The sequence below is a fragment of the Lepidochelys kempii genome, chromosome 2, assembly GCF_965140265.1.
Source record: "Lepidochelys kempii isolate rLepKem1 chromosome 2, rLepKem1.hap2, whole genome shotgun sequence".
NCBI classification, from domain to species: domain Eukaryota; kingdom Metazoa; phylum Chordata; order Testudines; family Cheloniidae; genus Lepidochelys; species Lepidochelys kempii.
The window spans coordinates 100,149,385-100,169,365 of NC_133257.1; the positions used below are offsets into that span (position 1 = coordinate 100,149,385).

Consider the following 19,981-nt stretch of genomic DNA (forward strand, 5'->3'; position numbering starts at 1 on the left):
TGCCACTTACCGCTCTTTGAAGAGGCAAACAAGGCGGCAAGCTGTGATGATGATGATGCTGGCATCAAAAGAGCTGCGTGCTGGTACTGATCTGAGACTGCATGTGGAAAACTGTGGCTTTCCAATTCAGCCTCAACTCTGTCCCTTACAATGTGCAAAACCACATACAGAAGGTCAACATGAAAATTGACTCAGAAATTGTAAAATCCCATTGTCTCATCACCAAATCCACTTCCAATATGAGGTCACGTTAAGATATTATTATTGTGTATTTAACATGTTCATTTTGGTAGTGCCCAAGGGCTAAGCGCTGTACAGAGTAGTAGACAGTTCCTGCCCCAAAGAGCTTACAATCTGACAGGCAAGAGAGACGCAGGGTGGGGGAAGGAGTAAAACACACCAGCAGAGCAAACAATGCGTTGGCAGCAAGCAGCATGATAGTGCTACAGAATAAATAAATAAAATGTTATTTATGGGTTTAGTTAGGAGGGGATAAGCTAGATGGAAAGAAAAGGGAAGAGGGACAGGGCAGGGGACAAGACGGTAGGAAGGTGTGGCGTGAAGCTGAGGGGACATAGACTGTGAAGGAGAAGAGGAGGAGGAGGGTTGGCGCAAACAGCCCATCAGCACAGGGCAGAGGTCCCTGCTTTGGCTGCTTCTGCCCCTACCAGCTGGGATCTCTGGCTGGTTCTTCTCTGCAGCCCACATTATGGGGAGATAGCATCTGGGTCGCAGTGCCCCCAGCATGAAGGAACTCATCTCCTCTGTACAGTATTGGGTAAAGGGTGATGCTGGACAGAAGGGTGACCCTGGTTGGGTCCCCCTTTACCTCCTCCTCAGCACAACATTCCCTGCTTTGGCATATGTAGCTTTATACACCACAAAATCTTCCGCTCCGGTCCCCCACACACATTCATTCCTACAAAATACAGTTAAACATATAAACAGCAAGGTCTGCACAGACTTATATAACAAAAGAACACTAATCTGATCAGCATGTTTTGTAAAAGGACAAATGTTGGTTCTATTCCCAAAAGCAATCTTCTGCTCAACCCCACACTAACACAGAACCTACAGAACTCTGCCATAGGCTCATGCTATAGCATCCTCCTTTCGCACTCTTTATTACACATTTAACGAACAATATATGAAATCAGAAATATATATCCAGCCACACATTTCTCTGACAAAGAAAAAAGAGACAAAGCTGTGACTGGGTGGGTCAGATGAGATCAAAGTGACAAATGAATGGTTATAAAGCAATAGGGAATTGCCTTCATCCCTTAATTGTTCATTTCCAGATTTTTTTTTAAATATTGAGTTTTTCTTACTGTAAATTTATCTTATTTATTTGCAAAAAAAGGGCAGTTATGGTTGGTTCGGAGGGAGGTTGTAGAACTCCAATACTACCCATATTTGGTCTGAACCTGTTTTGTTTGGAAATAGTTAATAAGCACTGTACATGGAATTGCTCTCTCAAGGCTACATTGATTTACAGTACTTCAGCTTGCACTGAAAAACAAATTAATAATTTGAATAATGAATGTTACTTAGTCAGCTGGTTATTAACCATTTTTCTTGCTGATTTTTTTTATTTTAATGACCTCAGCTGTTTTGACAGAGTCTTATCATCAAAAACCCAGAGAAATGAATATAATTGGAAATCATCCATATGTAGAACAAATGTAATGTTAACCACTGGTCTCTGATCAATACTTCTGACTTGTAGTACATGTATTTCCTTCTCAATGGGTCTGCACTTTCAGACTTTGTAAAGCTCTGGTGCTTTGTTCTCTCACAATATACTTTTGAGAGATGAAACAACGTCAATCAAATCCAGGGTCCAAGCTCTCCAGTTCCATCTTCTCTCTGTGTGTTTAGAAGCCTTATAATTTTCTCCTTTTATTATAATCATCTGTGTTGACCAGACCTGCAGTAAGTACAAAGTATCTCTGATCCTTCTCTGCAGACATTTTAGAGCTGCTACAAGATGAGAAAAATCCCCAAGAGGATTTGACCAAGTTTGAAAATGAGAAAAGAACAAGTGATGCACTAATATTCAATATATCTTTCCTTATCACAGACAGCTTACTATAAGTATCCTTGCTACCACTATTTCCATTTTGATTTATAAGGGAGGTAGAAGAAAGGAAGTTAACTGATCAAATTTAACAGTTCACAACAGCAATAAAAATAACCACAAACTGTAGTTTAGAAACTCTTCTGTTGTGTTGTCATCCCAGTTCTTAGTGATTTGTGGAAAAAACTATTTCATCTGTCCAATTTTTAGTTCAGCCTTATGTAGTATTAGTGTAAAGACATACTAAGCCATTTCAAGTCACCTTATTCCCATTCTTTTAAACATTTCTTCTTTCTGCTCATAACCCTACAAATAACTAATTTCAATCAATAAACAAGACACGGGAATAATCTGTAGCCAGAACTCAAACCATAATTAAACAAAAACAAATTACATCTATAGATATTAACATTTTATTGAATATGTTTATGATTTTCTAACAGGTAAACAAGACTTTTCAGCTTTCTAGTTTTTGCATTCAGATGACTAAAAAGCAAAATATATTCACTGAGTACTCTAAACAGTGAAATTAACACGTTTTATCATCAAAAATAAACATCTCTGTGACAGTCATTCTAAAGTGTTTAAATGCATGCGCTTACCACAATTAGAAATATAATTATGCATATTTGTTAAGATAACACACAAAATTTAGCCTGATCCTGCATGTACATGTATACAGTTTTTCAGTAGTTCCAGTAAAGTTAAGCACATGTGTGAGTGTCTAAAGAATCAGAAGCAGAAAGATTTTGATTTGCACAGCACAGGAGGGAAAGTGTAACAAGACAGCACTGTACATAGCATTTGTAATGAGTTTATTTCCAGCAAGCTTATGGTATTGAGAACATTGTATGCATTGTGGAAACAGATCTGGCGCTCTCAGTAGCTACTGCAGAAGATGTAGTCGGAGAACATCTCGGGGGGTAAGAGGAAGGGAGAACACCTCGGTCCCCAGGCCACACTCCAAAGTTCCAGTGACCTGCAACCCCTGTGATAAGCGCTCTGAATGAAAAATGACGGAATAAAGTACTGAAATGTTCCAGCACCACCTTGATATTTACTGTTAAAATTAAGAGGGACAAATCCTTAGCTGGTGTAAATCTGTGTAGCTCCATTTGTGTATGCACTGTTGTAGCTGTGTCAGTATCAGATATTAGAGAGACAAGGTGGGTGAGGTGATATCTTTAATTGGACCAATTTCTGTTGCTGAGAGAGACAAGCTTTCAAGCTACACAGAGCTCTTCCTCAGGTCTAGCTTGTCTCTCTCACCAACAGAAGTTGGCCCAATAAAAGGTATTACCTCACCCACCTTGTGTCTCTAGCTCTATTTGAGTCAATGGAGTTACACTATATTACACCAGCTGAGGATATGGCACAAGAGAATTTATACATTATTCATGAAAAGAACTACAAATCTAGGAGGACATTCCGCAGCAAAATGTACAAAAAACCAAGACCATAGGACACAAATAAAGTAATTTATTTATGCAGTAGGCCACCAATGACAACAGCAGGGTTAACATTTTGATGTAGCTTTCTGTAAAAAAAGACAAATTTCTGAATTGCTACAATCATTTTGGTTAAATCACTCTTTTGTACCCATTGATCTCTTTTCAAGGCAATTGAAGCTCATTACATTAACTGAACACTATTATACATGTAATAAAATAAACATAACTACTGTTTTTATGCTTGCCTACCAGGTAAATTACCCTTTTAAAACATAGTAGTTAAATATACACACTTAAAATTGCTGGCAGTTTCTCTTTTTCACTTAGATGAGTTTGTCTTTGAAAATGTATAAAAACAAAAAGTTTTCTTCATTTTTGGATTTGCTTTAACTTACTAGTAGCAATAATATGTCATAGAGATTGCCACAGCAGATCAGACTAGTTGTCCATCTAATCTAAGCCAAAAGCACAACTCCAATACCAGATGCCTTAGAGGAAGGTGCAAGAAACTCCATAATAAATAATTATGGAATACTCTGATTTATGGTCTCTGTGTCCAGTAAGTATTTTTATGGATGCTGTCTTTTCCGCTCAGGTGGTTTCTTTTGCCTATCAGTTCCCTTTGGTTGTTTAAAAGATGACAAGACATACAGAGGACTCTAAGCCCGATTTCTCCCAACCATCCCCTATAACTCTGCGTAGGCTGGAAGGGTATAAGAATGGTTACTGAATAAGCAAGTATTATTTCAAAATAATTTTGGCCTTTGATTTTTGTCCCCCTTTTAACTGCTGATGCTATTTCCCTCATATCCCATTGCTCTTAATAGAGCTTCAAGATAGTATTTTTTACTTTTACAAAACAGTAATATGCAACCATATGAGGAACTGAAAAACATGGACGCGCCTATCAGGCAATACATACATCATTACAGGATCCAGTTCATGCAAGCTGGGTTTGATTCTGCTGCCAAATAAATCAAGAGTAACTCCACTGAAGTCAATAGTTACAGCAGTGTAAAACAGATGTAAAGAGAATCAGGCCAACCACAGGCCTATTAATAGGAGTGCATATGGAAACTCAATCTTTGTTTCCAGACAGAGTAAAGCCATCAGCCATTCACTAGAAACTGACACACTGAAAATGTACAAAAAATAGTTTCATGACCATATATATCCATGTTTCTTTAGAAGGTGTCAAAACTATTGTTTGTATAATATGCAGTTTTTAAATATTAAAAACAATAAAGTAGAAATATCTTGAGGTGAATTTTATTATTCATGATATCACATTCTTGGATGCATATCCAATTTATCAATAAATCTATGCTTAAAGTAAATATTTAGGAATAACTGTTCTGTATTTTTGGACAGACAAAATCGAGCAACGTATTGCTGCCACATCTAGGAGTGACTGAGATATTTATTACAACTGTTATGCAGCCACCTCTTGGTAAACTTTAAGTTGGGTTTGTCTCATACTGCTAAGAATCAAGATCCCCAAACTGCCCTTTTCTTTGATGGGGGAGAGATAACTCAGTGGTTTGCGCATTGGCCCTCTAAACCCAGGTCATCCTTGAGGGGGCCATTTAGGGATCTGGGGCAAAAATTGGGGATTGGTCCTGCTTTGAGCAGGGGGTCGGACTAGATGACCTCCAGGGTCCCTTCCAACCCTGATATTCTATGATTGAGGTGAAGAGGCAAACCAGCGAGGTCTGTCATACCAGCCTCCTTTTTTCATCACGCCCTCCTCTCCCTTGGTGCTGTTTATAGCTTTTCTATCCACCATCAGAGTGAAATCAAGATGATCCTTGTCCGTTTTGTTGCTATCTACGGGGTTCTGAATAGCAGAGACATAAATGGAAATGATCAGAGTGTGTTAATTTAATTCTGTTGCTAACTCAGGCCTGGTCTACACTGGGGGGGAGGGGGGAAATCGATCTAAGTTACGCAACTTCAGCTACGTGAATAACGTAGCTGAAGTCGATGTACTTAGATCTACTTACAGTGGTGCCCTCACCGTGGTAAGTCGACAGCTGATGCTCCCCCATCGACTCCGCCTGTGCCTCTCGCTCCGGTGGAGTACCAGAGTCGATGGCAGAGCGCTCGATTTATCGCATCTAGACTAGAAGCGATACATCGACCCCCCGCTGGATCGATCACTGCCCGTCAATCCAGCAGGTGATGTAGACAAGCCCTTATAAGTAGTAAGAAATGCACAGGAGTTGTTGGTCTGAAGACCCAAAAAGACAGCAGGACTGCATTGATTTACATTATTCCAAACATCTTCACAACCCTAACAGCTAGGAACATAATTTTTAAAATTAAAAGTCAGTTAGTTTAGGGTTAATTCTGTTCCCAACTTTGCTGTGGGTAAGTGAACTTGTCATGCCCTGGAAGAGTTTTGAACAAAATTGGAATGGAAAGTAGTTTCTTTTGGGATTCAACATTTGTAGAGACCAAGTAGCTAATGAGAGTTAATCTGTAATAGAAGTGTTCCCAGTTTAACTGTTATCCACTTTCACTGTGTGCAAGTTGATAAATGATAAGGTTATTAAAGACTTGTTATCCCTTTCCCCATGGGCTCCCTTAATAAAACAAATGGCAGATCATTAGATTTCTATCAGTTTTTAGAGATTACAGCAAGTATATTTTCTTGACCAGTTTTTATTATGCTGTTACATTGTGTTTGTTACACTGTTTCCTTTGCATAATTTAGCATTTTTAGTTGAAAAGACATTTAAATGAATAAAAGTTCTCATGTGTTTTACACTGGAAATATAAAATATTAATACAACAAATTCATTTCAAGTCAGTACTGGTAGAAGGTTGTAACCATCCACTGGCTGTTTGGTGGCCAGTGTAAAATGAGTTTGGTGGTTTCACGCCAGGTCTCAGAGGACAAGTGTGTTCACATCACAAAGTTGTCAATGCAACCTGACCTAATCTGCACCCTAGTGAAATGAGGCCCAAGGCTGAAAGGATATGGAAGCTGAACTATCCTTTCTCCGCTAAAGGTGGTTCTTCAAATACAGACATGAGACACACTGGTAAAGCAGTTTAAGCTGCTGCTGCCCATGCAGCACTTGTCTGTGCATAGCACACTTCAGGGTCTGTCATTCCAGCACCTTCCACACCACACAGTTTGCTAAAAATGAAGGCTTCTATTTTGTTTTTAAGTCAAAAACACTACCAATGAGGATATTAAACTCATGCTTTGAAATGGTCATTTAACCTACTATTGGCAAACTTGCTTTTTTGCCTCCAGGAGTTATGTAGACTCACAGACTTTAAGGCCAGAAGGGACCATCATGATCATCTAGTCTGACCTTCTGCACATTGCAGGCTACAGAACCTCACCCAACCACTCCTGTAATAGACCCACAGCCTTTGGCTGAATAACTGAAGTCCTTAAATCATGATTTAAAGACTTCAAGTTACAGAGAATCCACCTTTTACACTAGTTTAAACCTGCAAGTGACCCCCATGCTGTAAAAAACGGCAAAAAAAGCCCAGGGTCTCTACCAATCTGTCCTGGGGGAAAATTCCTTCCCAACCCCAAATATGGCAAATCAGTTAGATCCTAAGCATAAGGAGCGGTAGATACGCTGGAGGGTAGGGATAGGATACAGAGGGCCCTAGACAAATTAGAGGATTGGGCCAAAAGAAATCTGATGAGGTTCAACAAAGACAAGTGTAGAGTCCTGCACTTAGGATGGAAGAATCCCATGCATTGTACAGACTAGAGACCAAATGGCTAGGCAACGGTTCTGCAGAAAAGGACCTAGGGGTTACAATGGACAAGAAGCTGGGTATAAGTCAACAGTGTGCCCTTGTTGCCAAGAAGGCTAATGGCATTTGGGGCTGTATAAGTAGGGGCATTGCCAGCAGATCGAGGGACATGATCGTTCCCCTCTATTCGACATTGGTGAGCCCTCATCTGGAGTACTGTGTCCAGTTTTGGGCCCCACACTACAAGAAGGATGTGGAAAAATTGGAAAGCGTCCAGCGGCGTCCAGCGGAGGGCAACAAAATTGATTAGGGGACTGGAACACATGACTTATGAGGAGAGGCTGAGGGAACTGGGATTGTTTAGTCTGCAGAAGAGAAGAATGAGGGGGGATTTGATAGCTGCTTTCAACTACCTGAAAGGGGGTTCCAAAGAGGATGGATCTAGACTGTTCTCAGTGGTAGCAGATGACAGAACAAGGAGTAATGGTCTCAAGTTGCAGTGGATGAGGTTTAGGCTGGATATTAGGAAAACCTTTTTCCCTAAGAGGGTGATGAAGCACTGGAATGTGTTACCTAGGGAGGTGGTGGAATCTCCTTCCTTAGAGGTTTTTAAGGTCAGGCTTGACAAAGCCCTGGCTGGGATGACCTCCTGAGGTCCCTTCCAACCCTGAAATTCTAGGATATGGCAAGACCCACCAGCCAGACACCTGGGAAAGAATTCTCTGTAGTAACTCAGAGCCCTCCCCATCTAGTGTCCTATCACTGGGATTCTTGCTGGTGATATTTGCTGCTAGCAGTCACAGATCAGCTACCTGCCAGTGTAAGCACTCTCATGACCTCCATACATTTATCAAGCTCAACTTGAAGCCAGTTAGGTTTTTGCCTCACTGTTCACCTTGGAAGGGTGTTCCAGAACTTCACTCTTCTGATGGTTAGAAACCTTCATCTAATTTCAAGCCTAAACTTATTGACGGCCAGTTTATATCTATTTGTTCTTGTGTCCACATTGGCACTTAAATAACTCCTCTCCCTTCCTGGTATTTATCCCGCTGACATATTTATAAAGAGCAATCATATTCACCCTTCGTTTGGTTAGGCTAAACCAGCCAAGCTCTTCGACTCTCCTCCCATAAGGTAGGTTTTCCATTCCTCAGATCATCCTAATAGCCCTTCTCTGCACATTTTCTAGTTTGAATTCATTTTTCTTAAACATGGGAGACCAGAATTGCACACAGTATTCCAGACAAGGTCTCACCAGTGTCTTGTATAATGGTACTAACACTTCCCTGTCTCTACTGGAAGTACCTAGCCTGATGCATCCTAGGACTGCATTAGCCTCTTTCATGGCTGCATCACATTGGTGGTTCATAGTCATCCTGTGATCAACCAATACACCCATGTATTTATCCTCTTCTGTCACTTCCAACTGATAAGTCCCCAGCTTATAGCAAAAATTCTTGCTGTTAGTCCTTGGGTGCATAACGTTACACTTTGCACTATTAAATTTCATCCTATTTCTATTACTCCAGTTTTCAAGATCATCCAGTTCTTCTTGTATGATATTCTGGTCCTCCTCCGTATTCGCAATACCTCCCAACTTTGTGTTAACTGCAAATGTTATTAGCACACTCTCACTTTTTGTGCCAATGTCAGTGATAAAAATGTTAAATAAGATTGGTCCCAAGACCTATCCCTGAGGAACTGCACTAGTAACCTCCCTCCAGCCTGACAGTTCAACTTTCAGCATGACCTGTTGTAGTCTCACCTGTTGTAGTCTCCCCTTTAACCAGTTCCTTATCCACCTTTCAATTCTCATATTAATCCCCATCTTCTCCAATTTAACTAATAATTTCCCATATGGAACTGTATCAAATGCCTTACTGAAATCCAGGTAGATTTCTTTGTCTAAAAAATCAGTTATCTTCTCAGAGAAGATCAGGTTGATCTGGCATGATCTACCTTTTGCAAAACCATGTTGTATTTTATCCCAGCTACCATTCACCTCTGTGTCTTTAACTAGTTCTCTTTCCAAATTTGTTCCAAGACCTTCCATATAATTGAGGTCAAACTAACAGGCCTATAATTTCCCGGATCACTTTTTCCCCCTTTCTTAAAAATAGGAACTATATTATCAATTTTCCAGTCATAGGTATGATCCCCGAGTTTAATTACAGATTCATTAAAAATCCTTGCTATTGGTTTTGCAATCTCATGTGCCAGTCCCTTTAATATTCTCAGATGGAGATTATCCAGACCCTCCAATATAATCCCATTAAGATGTTTGATTTTGACTTCCGCCTCAGATGTGGTAATTTCTACTTTCTTATCGTTGTTCCCATTAGCCACCCGGCCACTCTTATTAAAAACTGAGGCAAAATATTTGTTTAGGCATTGGGCTATGCCTAGATTATCTTTAATCTCCACCCCATCCTCAGTGCTTAATCTTTCCTTGTTTTCTTTTTATTTATATGGCTATAAAATCTTTTGCTATTTGTTTTAATTTCCTTGTTTTCTTTTTATTTATATGGCTATAAAATCTTTTGCTATTTGTTTTAATTTCCTTTGCAAGATCCAACTCTGCTTGGCTTTTGGCAGCTCTCGCTTTATCCCTACACTTTCTGACCTCCAAGTAGTAGCTTTCTTTGCTGATCCATCCCATCTTCCATTCCTGGAATGCTTTCTGCTTTCTCTTAATCACCAGTTTAAGATGCTTGCTCATCCAGCTTGGTCTGCAACTCCTCCCTATGAATTTTTCCCCTTACTTGGGATTCAGGCTTCAGATAGTTTCTGCAAAGCATGTTTTTCAGCAGCAAAGAGTTGGATTAATCAGGATAACTTCCTTTCCTAATCCAAATCATGCAGTCTGTGTTGCAGAAAATGCATTCAGAATACGACCAAGATTCCTGGCTGGACCCTCAGATTTGTGATTTCTTATGGTCAGGTGCCCACTGTGTGATAAGATCCATTTTGTGGTACATAATAGTCTGACAAGTCCCACTCCTCCAAGATGCCTCATGCTATAAAACCAAATGCTTTGTTTTTAAACTAAAACAGAGAAGTAAACATGTCTTTCAATCTAATTTCATTTTTATATCTCAGTGCAGTTTAATACAGTACCTTAAAGAAACTTCTCTTTGTGTTGAAGAAGTAAATGACTGTTTAGCCTCAGACAGACAACCCGTTGGTGTTAGATTGGAATATTTTTCAAGGAAATGAAGTTTCATCAAAGCTGAAATGTTTTATGAAGATGTACCCATTTCAACATACAATATTTATCGGGTGGCGGGGGGGGGGGGCGGAAAGAGAGTCCAATGCTCTCTGTCTTGCTCTATAGCTTGGTGATCACGGCGCTGTCCTGGAATATGGGAGACACAGGTCCAAGTCTCTGATCTGCCTGATTATAAAGTGATCTGGGATTGAAAATTCTGCTGTGAATCAGGAAGAGCAGGGACTTGTGCCTCAGCCTCCTAGACCCAGCCCCCTAACCACCAGGTTATGGCTACACCTGTAATACATACATACCTACATACACACACCTCCTCTCTACCTTCCCCAATCAAAAAGCTCAGGCTTTGATAAAAAAAACCACAGACAGACACTTGGACATAATTCTGTTTTTGAGAAAACATTTGAAAGCTTTTGTTATTCCAATGCAGAACAAAAACAAAGGTCAAAATCTCAAGAGTTGCCATAGAATGGAATTGTTGTCCTCCATTCAGCTCCAGTTATCAGTGATCTTCTTGAACATGCTAAGTTAATAGGGTTACAGGACCCTCCCCAGCCCGGTGCAAATGAGTGAGGGGGAAGGAGTGATGGGGGGAGGAGGTGAGCAGGTCGGGCCTTGGAGAAGGGGCAGGGCAAGCATGTTCGGTTGTGTGTGATTAGAAAGTTGGCAACCCTAGGAGTTCCCTGTTTTCAAGGGCATGCGCAGGAATTTATATGTGACTACTTGGGGGGGGGCACTTTAAACATTAGCCCCCCACCCAATGCCTCCAGGCCCTGCTGCTTCCCCAGGTTCTCCACCTATTCCCCTGTGCCCCGCTGCCTCCCTCACGCCATTGTCCCAGGCTTCAAATACTTACTGGAGGCTGCAGGCGAGGAAGGGACGGGGCTCAGCAGGCTTCCAAGGCCCCCTCTCACAGAACTCTGCTGCCAGTCCAGCTTCCCTGCTCTGGGTGCTATTGAGTAGGGCTCAGCAGGAGCGCTTGCTGGAGTGCCTTTCCCAGGCACATCTCTTCAGCCGAGCTCAGCCCGACTCCCACCCCCGGCAGAAATGGGGGAGGAGGAGCTTGGGGGAGGGAATCCCAGGGCGGGGTCAGGGCAGAAGCTGCAGACAGTGGCAGAGATGATTACTGGGGAGTCCCATGTTCCTGCTTGCACACCGTTGCGCATGCCCCGCCCATCATTATAAAATAGCCAGGAAAGGCAACGGCAGGGGAGGGGGAAGGAGAATAAGAATATGGCTGGTCTGAGGCAGAGAAGCAGAAGTAATGTTGATTGGCCATTAAAAATGCACAGACATTTTGTTTCTTGATGAGGCGAGGTTACGCAGACGTTAAACTGTAAACATATTGCTGAACCAACCCACCTTTTCTATTTTCTTTACTTAATATCTTTGAATTCAAAGAAAACAGTAAACAAATTTAAAAATCAAAGTAACAAAAAGAATCACTATATCGGTAATGCAAAGGACAAATACTTAAACTCAGCAATTGTTTAAATATCTGGCTCATATATGCAAGTGACTATAGAGACAGGAGGCAAATAAACACATATTAAAGCAAATCACTTTTGCCACAGTTAAAAACAAGTCACAGAAGACAACAAATAAGTAATTATGGTCGGACAACCTCATCTGTAATAGGAAGTACTTGGAAACAAAACGTATCTATTTGTAACAAACTATACAGGAACATTATCCACATTACTAAAAAGACACAATTGTGCCAACGCCACATATCTCCCTCAGGCAAAACTCCCAATGGATTTCAAGTAAGGCGTACAGGATTGGACTCCACAAGGTACAACCAAGTAGCTTGAAACATTAAACATACAAAACAAAATTTTCAAACAAGTGCCTACAGATAGATACTAAAAGCAATATTTTAGGTACCCATCAACTATTTAAGCAACTGAATCTTAACTATGTCACTAGGAACTGATGACGCTCAGCTCCTCTGGGGAAAACAAGATCGGACCCCTTATTTAGGGGCCAACATAAATCACTTTCAGTTCCTACCTAAGGGCTTCAGTGCTTTCAGACATGGAACACAATACATGCAACCAAATTAAAACAACTGCATTTTTTCCTCTGACCCAACAGTAGTTTAGCAGTCAACTTTTAAGAAAAGGGTCTATAGAAGTCTTTCCCTTGGCAAAAGCCTTCTTCCCCACATTGGTCATCCCTGTGTCTTTCAATCTAAATCCTTAAAGCCCCTACCACAGTGAATTTTAAATGATAAATTATGATTAAAAATACCTCCTCTGCATAAATTTGGTCATTTAGCAATAGTTTCTCATAATTATCTAAAGGAGAGTAGCACAGAGGCTCACTCAACAACACTCTGGCATTGTTTTGTTACTTCAGACTTCATGGAGTTGAGTTTTTCAAGGTGGTTTTTAAGATCTTAGAAACAGTGTAGAACATACAAATATGGAGAGAGAACACAGTCATATTTACAGTATCTGTTTCAGAAGCAGCATTACATATCTGACTGTGCCAGATAATACTGTATCGAGTGACACTGATCTTTTTACCCTGATCATGCCCAGTACTTGCAACAGAGAGTAGCACACATCACAGTGCTTCACAGGAAAGCCATTACTTTTTATGTTTAAACTTCCCTCCCCAATAACAAAAGTGAAAACAATAATAAAAATAAAGAAGTGACTACACTTCCTAGTTTTCAGTAAATAAAGCACAAAACAACTTGTAGCACCTGGATTGTGGGGTTCATTTCAACCTTAATCCCCACCCCCTTCCCACAAAAAATCAACTAATTACCAGCAGGGAAAGTAACTGCTCAAATTATTAGAATCAGTATTTTGTTCCAAACCAGCGGTTAACTTTTTCAGTGCTTAGATAAAGAACCAGACTGACTATATAGTATTCCTTGGTTTCTTCTACCCAAACCAGCTCAATGTGGACTTTCCCCTCTGAATCCACATAGTTTAAGTCATAGTTTTGGCCCATATAGTCATAAAGGCAGGATGCCTTGGAAGAAAGTTTCATGTAGACTGGGGCACTGAAACACCAGAAGGGTTTTTCTGTTTCATCCAAGAGGGTCACATCCATCATGTAACAGTTCTAAAAACATAAGCAAAAAACATTATTTTTCTATGTGCAGCATATATCATAATTACCACAGGGCTACATCTCATGGTCCTTGCACTGTTAGGCAGAACTACAACTGATGTTAGGGGAAATTCTCCCTGACTTAGGGCTGTACAGACTGCAAGATTTGGCACATAGGTAGACAGTCAAAGTAAAATTCACTGCATTTCAACGGCCACTGTAAAAGGACTACAATCTATTTAACTGGAAAGGTTTCCAACCAATAGGATTGTAGCCTAAGCATGCCATTGGTAGCCTCCCGCAATCACATGGTGATACCAGCAATACCATAAGCAACGTTTTAAACATTTTTTAAAAAATATTTAAAACTATATCTATAAATAATCACAGTTAGTGTGCTATTAGTTAAAATAGCAAGATGCCCTCCATTATGAGCAAACATATGGAGTTTAAACTTCCATGGACCAGGCAGATCCCAAAACAGGTGCAAAGAGTTCCATGACTGTAGAAAAATACAGAGGTTCACAAAACAGAGATCAGCCTTTAAACTAAAAATACTGCAAGACATCCCCCTGCTTAACCTTCTAGGAATGGGCAGAGGCTGTAGAGAGAGGTCTTTGATTCCCAGAGTGGCAAATACAATATTTTAATCTTCCTTTTAAATTATATACTAAAATAAAATAAAATACTTAAAAACAATTCTTTGAAAAATGTATAAAAATATTATCCAAGACTATAAAATATCAAGGTGTACATGAGTCAACATATAGAATTATTGCTTGTTTTGATGCAAGAAGTATTTCCAGGCTTGTACATTAGCATTCTTCAGGTATACAAATACTGGACAGACATATACATCAGGTTATATGTCACTGCCCATTGGCAATGAGTTCAGAATTGTTAAAACTACTCCTGTACACTGAACGAGGACATGCATTTTCATTTTTATGGGTCACACCGTATTAATTATGTTATGTAGACAAACTATCTGATGTTTCTCAGCCAAATGTACAAAGTAAAAAAACAAAGCAATTTTTCAAAACATAAGAGAAATATCTGATTCACACTTGTTTTTTCATAGGATAATCAAGTCAGTGCAACGTTTCACATACAAGATGTCATGAGGGAAGTCTCAGCAAATTTTCTTTTCTCATGCCCTTGATTTCTAACCCTTCTTAGGTCTGGTCTACACTACGAGGTTAGGTCAAATTTAGCCGCGTTAGATCGATTTTATAAGCAATGCAGCTACACAACCAACCCCGTTCTGCCGACCTAAAAGGCTCTTAAAATTGACTGCTGTACTCCTCCCCGAGGAGGGGAGTAGCGCTAAAATCATCCTTCCTGGGGAGGGCTGCCTTATTTTGTCCTCCACACACAGCAGTGCCACGTGAAAGTTAAAGAGCTCAGGCAAGCCTACTAAAAGACAAAGGAGGGAAACGGTCGCTCCGGGTCAGAACCCCATACATACACTTCTATGATCAGCTGCATTCTGGGGGGGGACCCCAGCACTGTCCATGGACATCTGCAAGGGGGGGGTCTCATGCAACACGGAGGAGGATTTTGTGAATGAGGAAGAGGAGGAGGAGGAGAATGTGCAGCAGGCAAGGGGAGAATCCGTTCTCCCCAGTAGCCAGGAGCTTTTCCTCACCCTGGAGCCAATACCCTCCCAAGGCATATTGTTCCCGGACCCCGAAGGCGGAGAAGGCACCTCTGGTGAGTGCACATTTGTAACTACAGTGCAGGGGTTAAAAGCAATTGTGTTTAATGTTTGATTTGTCCTGAAGAATTGGGATGCATTTGCGGCCAGTACAGCTACTGGAAAAGTCTGTTCACGTGTCTGGGGATGGAGCAGGAATCCTCCAGGGACAACTCCATGAAGCTCTCCTGGAGGTACTCTGAAAGACTTTGCAGAAGGTTTCTGGGGAGGGCTGCCTTATTTTGTCCTCCACAGTAGGACACAATACCATGCCAAACCAGTAGTCTGGAATCATTGCAGCACAAAGCATGGCAGTGAATGGTCCCGGGTTTTGGTTACATTCATGCAAAATCTAGTCTTTATCTTTCTGTGTCAGCCTCAGGAGAGTGATATCATTCATGATCACCTGGTTGAAATAGGGGAATTTTTGTAAGGGAACAGTAAAAGGATCCCGTTCATGCTGGGCTGTTTACGCTTGGCTAAAAGGGATCATCCCGGAGAATAGCCACGTGGGGGGGAGTGAGGGATGTGCTGCACATCCACCCCAAAACCACAGCCCCTCCTTTTAAATGGCAAGCCCAACCAGCATTGCTTGCTATGGAAAAGGAGGGCACTGCAGTTTGAAACCATTCCCATATGTTATGAAGGCGGAAGAAGCCAACCCCGCGTACCCTTTGGCTTACCATGGCTGCCTGGAAACCAAATTCTGTTGCCCAGTCATGTGTGATGTGTCACCATACCAGCAGGTGCTCAATATAAAAGGCAAAATAACTGGAACATCCGGTCAAAAAGGGACCCTGACGGCTCTGGTCAGCGCTGCTGACTGAGCTGTTAAAAGTTCAGTCGGCGGAGCAGCGGGCCTAAGGCAGGCTCTCTGCCTGCCCTGGCTCCGAGCAGATCCCAAAAGCAGGCGGCATGTCCCTGCAGCCAAAGAAGCTCCATGTGCTGCCCTCACCTCGAGCACTGGTCCTGAAGCTCGCATTGGCTGGGAACCATGGCCAACGGGAGCTGCGGGGGCGGCACCTGTGGGCACGGGCAGCGCACACCATGCAGAGCCCTCTGGCCTCTCCAGCTAGGAGCCAGATATGCCAGCTGCTTCCAGGAGCAGCATGGAACCAGGGCATGCAGGGAGCCTACGATAGCCCTACTGCGCTGCCAACTGGAAGCCACCTGATGCAAGTACCACCCGTCTGGAGCCTGCACACCAATCCCCTGCCCCAGGTCAGAACCCCCTCGCACACCCAAACTCCCTCCCAGAGCCAAACCCCCTCCTGCACCCTAGCCCCCTGCACAAGGCCTGAGCCCACTCCCACACTCCAAACCCCTCATCCCCAGCCCCATCCCAGAGCCTGGAGCCTAGAGCCCCTCCCACACCCTGAACCCCTCATTTTTGTCCCCACCCCGGACCCTGCACCCCAACCCCTTGCCCCAGACAAGTGAAAGTGAGTGAGAGCGAGCAACAGAGGAGGGGGGCTGGAGTGAGTGGTGGTGGTGGGAGGGGGGCCTCAGAGAAGCGGCGCAGCCTCAGGGATGGGACAGGGAAGGGGGTGAGACAAGGGTGTTTGGTTTTGTGCAATTAGAAAGTTGGCAACCCTACCTCTGGGCAAAGACCAAGCATAAGAAATTTCAGTCAAAAAGGAATTTGAGGATGTTATAAACAATTGAAGAGTGAGGACTAAATGGAAGTTTGAATTCAATCTTAACTGCAGTGGATATTGCCAACAGCAGCAGTAGTAAATTGTTAAAAATTAAGCTGAATTTTACACTCACTGTTGCACAGGACAACCTATGAACACTGTAAAGCATAATGCAGGCAGTTTAACATGTATGAACCAAATATTAACTCACTCATCATACAGTACTTCTTTCTGCTCATCCTGCCTAACTGCAAAATGGCAACTCCTATTAATAATATTTGTTTATGTCAAAATAATATTATAAAATGTCAAATTCAAGCATAAACTCTTTAGTATATATTCATTTTTAGGACTGTTTGAAAGATTTGTGTAGAGATTACTTCAGATATGTGCTCATTTAAAGGTTTCCAATCTACAAAAGTTAAATATGTTAAAAATGTATTTTTAAACACTGTTGCAGTACTGCAGTAAATTACTTCAATCTCCTTATTAAAAATATGCATGTTTGTAGTTTATGGACAGTCCTCTTTTAGGAATTTAGTACAACAGAGTCCTAGGCAGGCATTTCTCAAGAACAGCATTAGCTTCACAACCTCCATAACATCTAGATTTTATGAGATTTTTTTACAAGTTAAACTACCCAAAATAACTTTGTAACATATTTAGCAAGCATATATCACTCCTTTTTTTAAATAACTATTTCCAGAAACAAAACGTTAGTGATTTACCTGTACGCTGCCTTTAAACACATCAGTTCTCCAGAAGAAGCCAACTTTCCCAGCAAGAGGTAAATGTTGTGAATTATTTTTTAAACTTATAACTGTGAGCCTCAAGTATCCATTTTGAATGTAATCTGAAAAGATTAACAATACATGCATAGTTAGAGCACAACAAATCTAACTAGGTCAGCCACTCAGGGAATGTTCTTACCTCTACATTTCCTTTCTTTAAACCCTCTATTCACAACCTGCACATTAATGGGATACTTTCCTCAAGAGCCAATAATTCTTCATACCCAACCAGCTGAAAAATTCAAGCCAGCATGTCTCAAAGATGCAAAGGATTAGTTTATTTTCTGAGGTGATGGGGAGGGGTTAGGATTTTCATTTTATTCAAATACTGAAATCTGACGCCAACCCAGTAAAGTTAAAAAGAATGCAAAAAAAAAGAGTCCCAAATTAAATGTTACAATCCCTACAAAAACATCAGGCTTAACATCAGAGAAGGAGAAGAGAAGCGGTGCTTCATTATCACTCTTTTGTCCACTTTGTTTGATGCAAGCTATCATGCTGAACCAATATCGATTCCAGGGTGCATTTATTTATATCAGCAAGTGGAAAACTTTGATTTAAATAAATGATTTATGTTTCTTGCTTGTCCTGTTATTTTTCCAAAGAAAGATTCATTTTCATTGGTTAGTACAACCATTAAAATATATTGTTTTAATTATGTACAATTAAATATAGCCTTTATATTGGATCTGGTACAACTTTTTGCTAACCAAGAGGGAAAGAATTCCTGTTGGTTTTTTCTCCCCAAATATGAAGAGTTTCTTTCTAATGGACATGGAATATTCTGAGGCCTGATTATATTTTGGTGTTCATCTTAATAATCCATAGATATCTGACAAGGACAAACTATCACTTCATAAGATAAGTGAACTTCTTCATAAGTAACTAGGTCTCCTTGAAGCAGAGATACTAAGACTGATAAATCACCATGAGCAAGAAGGGAGGAGGGAGTGTCATTGGAGTTTTTTACCATACTGATGAAGGAAAAGGAAACACCAGGTCTAGCCTTCCATAGATGATCTCAATCGCTTACGAATACAGGGTTGGAGTCACCCACGCTGACACAAAAGGTGGTTCTTTTTGCTGATACAGACTAACACAGCTGCTACTCTGAAACCTATGTACTATGTGTATCATACAACTTTTAAAACCAAACTTTGTATCTGTGGATAATCTAAGCACTATATCCAGAGGTACAGACACATTTCTCAGCCTATGTATTATATAATTTTTTAATGTTAGCTTTAATAAAATTTTAAATTCTGGGTTTTTTTTTAAAACAATGCTGCTCTCTCTTTCCCCCCACATTGCAACAAAGTTGAAAACAAACTGATTTGATGTACTGCATGACTGTCTGGCAAGCTACCAAAATGCATATTTGTATTAGCTCACATCTAAAACTTTATGCCAACAAAATCCTCAGTGAGACGCATATGGTATGCAGAAATAGAGCAGTGAGAGACAGAGAGGGGAAGTTCTCTCCCTCCATTTACAAATGTTTGTAAAGTGCTTTGAGAGCCTTCATTGAAAACAATTTAAATTAAAGTGACAAAGTATTATTACATACTATTTTAACAAACTATACTCTAGTTCTACTATAGAACAAAATAAAATACCAATTCCTTATGTACAATGGCCAAAAATTTTAAACTTTGGTGCCGAAAGCTAGGTGCAATAATACAAAATTAGCTGCTTACCTTTAGAAACCACCTGAAATTTTTGGTCTATACTGTGACGCTGCATGGAATCTGAGGGACACTTGAGAATATTATGAATATTAATATTGTAAAACTGTAATGAGTTATGCCAGATATGCCATGTGAGGTATCTGCAAAAAATGTTATAATTTGCCAGACAGGATAATCTATTTTTTCTGTTTGTATCCCCTTTGTATTATCAGGTTTCAGAGTAACAGCCGTTTTAGTCTGTATTCGCAAAAAGAAAAGGAGTACTTGTGGCACCTTAGAGACTAACCAATTTATTTGAGCATGAGCTTTCGTGAGCTACAGCTCACTTCATCATCTGATGATCATATACATCTGATGAAGTGAGCTGTAGCTCACGAAAGCTCATGCTCAAATAAATTGGTTAGTCTCTAAGGTGCCACAAGTACTCCTTTTCTTTTTGTATTATCAGTTATAGATACGTATGTATGTCTATATTTCAAACTTGTGCTATGCTTTTGGGTGACACCCCCAGACAGTTTGGCATCAGCACTGCCTAGCCTGCTTGATGGCCCATTAAGGACCATCAGCTATATAAATGACCCATTGAGAGAGACGGCAGATAAAATTTATGACTT

The 19,981-nt window shown here is 40.8% G+C and overlaps 1 protein-coding gene across 4 annotated transcripts in view; it reads right to left on the bottom strand.

Moving 5' to 3' along the window:
* Positions 1-3,573: 3,573 nt before the first annotated feature.
* Positions 3,574-19,981, bottom strand: part of FBXO15 (F-box protein 15) — a 53,153-nt gene continuing 36,745 nt past the window's right edge. For all 4 annotated transcript variants that reach the window (XM_073331761.1, XM_073331757.1, XM_073331759.1 and 1 more), the window contains 2 exons: positions 17,617-17,741; positions 3,574-13,567 (listed from right to left, as the gene is read on the bottom strand). In XM_073331761.1, the coding sequence (XP_073187862.1) occupies positions 13,298-13,567; positions 17,617-17,741 (395 nt within the window). In that variant the 3' untranslated portion in view covers positions 3,574-13,297. The remainder of the gene's footprint in view (positions 13,568-17,616; positions 17,742-19,981) is intronic.